This window comes from Pelobates fuscus, chromosome 4 (assembly GCF_036172605.1).
Source record: "Pelobates fuscus isolate aPelFus1 chromosome 4, aPelFus1.pri, whole genome shotgun sequence".
Taxonomy (NCBI): Eukaryota; Metazoa; Chordata; class Amphibia; order Anura; family Pelobatidae; genus Pelobates; species Pelobates fuscus.
In genome coordinates this window covers 147,796,113-147,804,337 of record NC_086320.1, presented here as the reverse complement: position 1 = coordinate 147,804,337, position 8,225 = coordinate 147,796,113, and the positions used below count along the sequence as shown (strand labels likewise).

Sequence of the window (8,225 nt, the reverse complement as noted above, 5' to 3'; positions counted from 1 at the left end):
TTTATTTAATTGGAAAAATTTTGTTTAAAGAAGGCATTCATTTCTCCATTCCTTGTGTTCCATAGGTCCTTGCATCATGCAGAGCATTTATTCTGACAGCACGGGTTCCCACCAAGGTAAGGTTTTTTTCCTCTCAGATTTTTCCTGGGTAATTTACACTATAAATCTAACAATAACAATCTATACACATACAAGATTCAGCACACTCACTAATAACTAGCTTCAAAGATCACAAAATGTAATGGTTTTTTAAAACCATAATGAGGAGTTGCTTACAGTATATGATCATACATTGCATGTACGCCATTTTTGGCAGGTCCTTTCTTAGTATCCCAGTTCCTGCTCTTCTGAGATTAACCCTCTTGTATGGGATTTACTTCATTCTGGGACTCTCCGCAGTGCAAGGTTAAATAGAGCCCTGGAATGAGCATTCTGTGACCAATTCTGTGACACATTCATTTGGAAAAAAGACCAAGTAATGTTATTTATTCCAACTAATGTCTAAATTTGCTTGAGGTACACGATTACTGTGAATGCCCTTAACACAAACCCAGAACATGTGGACACTAGGTTAGAAAGAGAGATGGAGAATTGGCCTATCCACAAAAAAAAAAAAAAAAGCCTGCAAAGGTTTCAGCATGGCTGGACAACTGGCTAGACCAAGACTAGACTCCAACATCCCTCCTGATATTGTTGGCCTATAATTCTTAACTCGCTAATATTTGCACTTATATGATCTTGACATTCCTCACGTCCAAGAACCATGCAGGGGTTTTATTACATGAAGTCCAAGCAGATTGTAACAAAAATACGGATAAAGTTGCACTCAATCACGCGTATACCAAATACCTGTACTGTTTAGGTTGTTATTGTAAAATACTATATTTTACATTTGTTTTCATTAACTAGTTCAGGCTAATTTTATAAGTGCTATTCGTAGATCTGTGGACAAAATAATTGCTTGTTGGAAACCTAGAAATTTCTAAAGTTCTCGCCAGAGTAGATTAAATAATTTGTGTTAACCGAAGCTTAATAAGGAGCAGTGTTAACATTGTCAGGCGTAAAGTCCCCTACTGTTAGGTTTGTCTGGTGCGGTGCTTGGCATGCAGAAGATTGCAGCTACAGGGAAGAGATGGATGATAACTGGCAGGGCCAGTTAATGAGAAATGGATACAAGAGGCAAATCTGAAGGGCAATTTAAAAGACTGTCGCGCTTGGTGGCATTGGTCCAGGAAGTAATAGGTCATGGTCAATGGCAAACCAATAGTCACAGGAACACATAATGGGAGTTTAGGCAGGTAGAGGCAGCTCACAATATATCTGATGACTGCCTGAGGGGCTCCGTGTTTAGATAAGGGGAAGAGGTAGATGTCACGCCCACCATTTGAATGTTCAGCACTGGTCACATTTTTCAAGGGTTGTACCCTTAAGCTTGAAGCACTGCCCCTTCAGTTGTGTGCACCTTAAACCAGACACCACCTATGGACACTGCTGGCCTACCTGTGCTGTACCATGGTTTAAGAGTCTTGCCACAGCAGGAGAAAGCAGAGTACCGTATATACTCGAGTATAAGCCGACCCGAATATAAGCCGAGGCCCCTAATTTTACCCCAAAAAACTGGGAAAACTTATTGACTCGAGTATAAGACTAGGGTGGGAAATGCAGCAGCTACTGGTAAATCTCTAAATAAAATTAGATCCTAAAAAAATTATATTAATTGAATATTTATTTGCAGTGTGTGTATGAATGCAGTGTGTGTGTATGAATGCAGTGTGTGTGTGTATGAATGCAGTGTGTGTGTGTATGAATGCAGTGTGTGTGTGTATGAATGCAGTGTGTGTGTATGAATGCAGTGTGTGTGTGTATGAATGCAGTGTGTGTGTGTGAATGCAGTGTGTGTGTATGAATGCAGTGTGTGTGTGTATGAATGCAGTGTGTGTGTGTGTATGAATGCAGTGTGTGTGTATGAATGCAGTGTGTGTGTGTGTATGAATGCAGTGTGTGTGTGTATGAATGCAGTGTGTGTGTGTATGAGTGCAGTGTGTGTGTGTATGAGTGCAGTGTGTGTGTGTATGAGTGCAGTGTGTGTGTGTATGAGTGCAGTGTGTGTGTGTATGAGTGCAGTGTGTGTGTGTATGTGTGTATGAGTGCAGTGTGTGTATATATGAGTGCAGTGTGTATGAGTGCAGTGTATGAGTGCAGTGTGTGTGTGTGTATGAATGCAGTGTGTATCAGTGCAGTGTGTGTGTATGAGTGCAGTGTGTGTGTATGAGTTTTTCAGCACAAAAAATGTGCTGAAAAACTCGGCTTATACTCGAGTATATACGGTATATTGTGATGTGGACAGCCCTGCAGGTCCAGTGTGACACTTCACATCAGTATGGAGTTGTATTGAAGGCTGTCCCTGCTGTAGTTTTGCAGTGACACCTACTTGTATTACTGGAGCCTTTTTATGAAATTATCAGAGAGCTTGAAAATTATACTCCATGAAATAGCTTTGGTTAAACCGTTGGTCTTGCCTCCCAACATTTCAAATGAACAGTCTATGATGGGGTAATAACTGTTGAGCAGGGTTTTATACAATTTTGGGCAATTTATGATTTTAATATAGCTGTTTATAAAAAAGAAAAAAAAAAGAAAGTTTCAATGAACCACAATTAATGTGAGTTTCTAATTCGTTCTGGTGAAGGTTTAGATAAAGGACAAGAAATATGTGACAGAGATATATAAGAAAATGTCCCTCCAAAACTAGGGAGATATGCATTAAACATTAGACCTCAGTCGATCCAAAGCCTAAGCTTTAGATATGTAGTGTTAAACCCGGCACATCACTTTGCCTTTTCTCGCAATGTCAAACGTACTATTCCTTCACTCCCGCTGAACTTGCACCCCAATTTGGTAACCCTCATTCCTTTCTTTCCCAAAAGGAAATTCCCTTCCTTACTAGTGTTGCCCGTGGGGAGTAAGGAGGCTAAATAGGGCTGGATCTCAGTTTGTGGTTCTGAAAAGCACTGGGTCTAATTTAGACACCCAGTTACTCTGATCCCCCTTGTACAAATGAGAGAGAAATAAGTCACCCAGTCACCCTTAAAGATTATTCAAAGCTAGTTCTGTAACCCATATATGCTTCATTTAAATGTAATATAAAAGTTGTTATTTAATGGTAAGTTGTCCAATTTCTCTTATGGTAAAATCTAATTGACTTTTATTTGCCTTGTGCTTTTCAATATCTCAAGCATTAAAGTAGTAAGTAGTAGAATGTGCAAATATTTTTTGCATAAATCAATTTTGACTTTTTCACAGGTATAAAATCAGAACATCAACCTTCTTCCCCATAATTATTAGAATATTGATTTTGTATAATTCAGGTTATCAGATGACCAAAAATATTGTGTGACATGATGAATGTTGTCATCTTCCTTGAGTCTTTGTTCACGATATGAGAAGTTTCTCAGTACGGAGGTGAATGATTGATTGTATCTGCTTATTCATCATAATCTTGGCAGATGTCCATGTGTAGCTTTGCAGTATGAATAAATTACAGAGACTAAAAGAAAAAGCCTAAGCATTTTTAAGCACTCGTGAAAACCTTTTCCATCATATGTCTGCGCTGTTTACATAAAATGTTTACGTCTTTTGTATATTTTTTTTTTGGATTGTGAATGCATTTGTAAAAATATTTTGAACATTTATTTAACACAGTTTTAGTTTATTTTCTCTAAAAATTGGATGACCTATAATTTTAATTTCTTTGAAACTTTTTAAAGTATATTTTATCTTGATAACTTATCACAAGGGTCATTTGGTGCTTAAAGCACTAGACATTCTTATAGCTAAAATCAAAAGTAGATATGCTCCTGTTGTTCAAATATGACATGGCAGCACAACATACAATGGATTGGTTTAACATTTTACTTAGCACTAATGTGTATTTTCCAAGTAGCCTTTAAATGACACGTTAATTGTCCATAGCAGTGTACGTGAGATGTGCCAAGTGTGCTGAGGCATTTTTGTGCAGTGTTCAATTGTCCACCATGCCACCATTTTTGTGTATAGTTTCAGTTTAGTAGCATTTGGAAATAATTCCGTATTTTGGCAAAGATGAAGACATCAGTAAATTATGTTTATTACTAGAACAAAAATGTGTACAATTGCTCAAGCCAAAGTGAGAGCTACCATACGAATGCATTAATCTAATGTCTCCCTATGAGAAGCATTCTATTGGGCGATCATTGCATCGGATAAGCACATTTGGGACATTTTCACCACTGGAAAAAAAAGAACGTAAACTTTATTTTTCATGAAGGCAATGGGGCACCTGGCATCTAACGTAGTAATGGGATCTTCCAAATGTTAAAATCAAATATAATTTTTGTGACATTGGAGTTTTCCATTAAAGCAGCACTTCAAGCATCACAGTGCTCAGTGCATGCACATACATACATTAACATATGGCTTGTTTTTGAATGATATTGATGCCTTGTGTATAATGCTTTGTAGTCTTTGATACACATTTTTAAAAATGTTTTTGAAGACCCACTGTAGGCGCTATCCCAATTTCATCTCATTGAATTGATTTTAGTTCCCAATGTCCCCTGGTGGTGTCCCTCCATTCAGTGTTCCTTTCATTGGTGGTTTCATAAAGGATTTTTATTTAGCAATATTTTTTTGCAGAGGTGTTTCAAAACGGGTGCAATTTTTGTAAATCCCACATGGAAATAACCTGCTTTAGACTGAGTAATAAAATGTCAGTACCAATTAAATATATTTATGTAAACAAAGCAGAAATATAAGGCTAGACATCATTTATAATTTGAATATATAATTTTCTGATAATTATATTCATATCTTATCTTGAAAATTAACACTTCTAAAGCAGAACATAACCGCAGGATTAATGAAACCAAATAAAGTAAAACAATATATCGGTTCTCTGGTGCAAATGCTAGCAGTCTCCTCTGTCTCTTTTCCAATGAATTATCTACAATTCTAATAAAAAAATGCTTTGGGCACACAGACTGTTGCTATCAGAGGGATTACCTTTAACAATTCTGACATTCATAGTAGACTTAAATATTCCCGGTACCAAAAGTGACGCTGTAATATTATTGCATTATTGAAGGTGTCAATGTACATTTTCGTATTGACTGTCATAATGATGTCCACATGTTTAGGGGGACAGAGTCCACACAGCGTTCGAGGGCAGGCACCCCCTAAATCTGTTCTAGAAGAGAGAGTCCACATTATCAAGAAACCAGGCCTTTTAAACCTAAAGACATTCAAACCCTAATCCCCTAACTGCCCTTCATAATACAGACCCCTATTCTAAACTTCCACCAAACCTGACCTTTCATGAACTTTCCCATAAGCACTCCTGTTGCATTGTTCTAGATATGCAGTTCTGGTGATGTACGGTAAGAACCTTAGCCATAATGTTAGGATATCTCTATTAGTACATGGGTAATAAAAAATATATGCTAATTTCAGCGCCTTTTACATTTCTCAACCAAATTGATAGCTCATCAAGAGATATGTTGATGTTTCCATTAGCAAAGTCTCTTGTGCTCGTTACTTTATGTTCTTGGAAAGATGAACCGCTAAGTAGGCCCCACCTTTGTCAGTTTTGTGACTTCAAGGTTGAAATGTATAACAACTAGTAGAGTAACCAACTGAACTATCTCACCAGCCTCTCAGACGTATCACTGAAAATGACTACACCACTTACAACACTTTGGGACAATGCAAGAATTCTGCCCTCTTAGTGGGTCCCAGTGACGAGTTTAAAGTACTCCGTAGAGCCAATGTCTGCATTATAGCTCAGTGGTATTACAATGGACTGTATGGAAACCATTTAATAAAGCAAATTAAATCTGTGGTATTGAATTTTAGCCAGGTTACAGTTTATGTAAAAACTGCTTGGCATTTAACATCTTTTAGGAAGTCTATGTGATGAATAAATGATTTATGAAGTTTTTCTTACTGCATTAAGTGCTTATTTGTTCTAAGCAGCAGGTGGAGATAGTAAATAGAAGATATAAAATACAAGGAAATGAACTTCTCTACAATAACACAAATGCTATTTGCTTATTGTAGCAATTTATTTATAATGATGTATATTTTGATTATGACAGCATTTTCTCAGCATTCAATTATAATTTAGTTTTTCCTTTTTTTTTTCACAGCTTGAGTTAACATTCAGTTATTTGGAAATTCAAGGAATTATTTGCAGTAAACCTGGACACGTAAGTATTCTTTATCATATAATGAACAACATGGACATTTACATTTGGGGGAATGAATGATTCCTTCAATAGTATTTGACACTGTTTTTATGTAGCCAGACCGCGTACATGGTACATTTTAGGCAATTATAAATAATTGGAAAGGTTTCAAATGATCTGTGAAGAGTTTTGCAAGCTAACAAGCGGTACCCACCTACAAGTGCTGCATGATATTTGTTCTTTGAGTAAGTATGTGAAATGGCTGTCTATTAGTCTGTAAATTTGAAGAATAGTGTGGGGAATGTGAGAGAAATCCCACATTTAAATTAAATTGTAGATGTATTTTAGCAGCATATTTCTACATAATGATAATTTCATTAATGCATTTTTCCAACTGCATTTTTCATTTCTCTCGCTTTTGTATTCTCTCTCTCTCTCTCTCTCTCTCTCTCTCTCTCTAATCAGATTTATAGTTTCCTCCTACTCCTTTAATTCTTCATTCCCTATATTTCAAACATTATTGCAGTTTACACACATCTGTCATTCAAACTCCCCTCCTTCTCTTTTCCATGTCACTGGTGTTTTTTCTTTTTTTTTGTCCACTGCAGTTATCTACTCCTACTCTTTAAAGGGACACTAGTCACCTGAACCACTACAGCTTTATGTAGTTGTTCTGGTGTCTATAGCCTGTCCTGCAGTGTTAGAATTGTAAACACTGCATTTTCATTACTGTCTATTAACACCTCTAGTGGCAGTCAACTGAGACTAGCACTTGACTAGGAAGAACCTCCAGTGGCAAACCGTGTGCAGCACTGGTATTCAGTGTCCAAGTTCTGCATGGAGATGCTGAATGATCCCAGTTGAAATGTATTAATTCAATACATCTCTGTGAGGAGATGCTGATTGGTGCAGCACATGTTTTGTTGCGCATATGCAATACTCTCCCAATGCTTTCCTGTGGGAAAGCATTGGGTTGGCTGAGATCATCAAGAGGTGATGCGAGACCTAGGCAGCATGGGAGAAAAGGTGCTTAAACTACATTCTGAGTGTGATGAGAGCGGGGCTGGTAACATAAACAGCCATACCTGCACTGTAGTGATAGGAATACATACATGTGTTCCTGACGCTGTAGTGTACGTTTAAAGGAACAAACAAAGAAAAAAACAAAAGTGCTAGAGGGTATCCCTCCCGGCAGTCTCTTTGACAGTCAGCATTTATTACTTAGGGGATCTATAGTGTATATCACAATTTAAATTGAAACTTTTTTTAAACGTAAGAATGTATGGAAATGCAGTTAACTCCTAAAGCACTTCAGTGTCCCTTTAATTTATTTCAACCATTCTTCTCTTCCTTTTAGCGTTGCTTCTTCCTAATAATGTTCTATGCAATCCGATACTTTAAATAAAACGTGAGCTGTTTCATTTTACAAAGAAACAAGAACCCAATACAAACATATGCTCCGATATAGCTGTGGGTTCTGCATGGCCACCTTTTAAAATGTTTACCCACACACCCCTCTGCATGTTGTTTCTCAGACAGGCTGTCCTAGGAATTGCTGATGTAAGTAAACTTGGTACTAATGAAGCTGTTTCAGCGGCATTCCACTGCTATTTTAAAACTCCCTTTAATACAGATCTGTTTGCAGAGGAAGGGACTTGTGTAGCTGAGACTATAGCATTGGAAATATTTAGGAAAAATGTGCTGCCCATATTGTAAATTAGAATTTCATGGACAAGTCTTTTCAGTATCAGAACTAATCTATCAATTTCATGATCATTTTATCAGCATTATCTAATACCTTCAAAGTACTGCTAATGTGCACGAGATGAGAATGGACGAAGTGATATTAATCTTTAAGTGCTAGGTAGATATTAAATAGCTAACAATTTCCATCCTTATGGCTGTTGTAAAATGACATTTGCATTTGTGTGGAAATATAACATACACATTTTGGAGCAATTTAAATCTTTGTAGACTGCCTTTGTGAAACCTTTGTAAACAGTT

At 37.0% G+C, this 8,225-nt stretch overlaps 1 protein-coding gene across 3 annotated transcripts in view; it reads left to right on the top strand.

Annotated features, from left to right (window-relative positions):
• The window catches only part of CARMIL1 (capping protein regulator and myosin 1 linker 1), a 231,920-nt gene that overhangs the window by 78,517 nt on the left and 145,178 nt on the right, over positions 1 to 8,225 (top strand). For all 3 annotated transcript variants that reach the window (XM_063451656.1, XM_063451655.1, XM_063451657.1), the window contains exons 3-4: positions 66 to 116; positions 6,183 to 6,242. In XM_063451656.1, the coding sequence (XP_063307726.1) occupies positions 66 to 116; positions 6,183 to 6,242 (111 nt within the window). The remainder of the gene's footprint in view (positions 1 to 65; positions 117 to 6,182; positions 6,243 to 8,225) is intronic.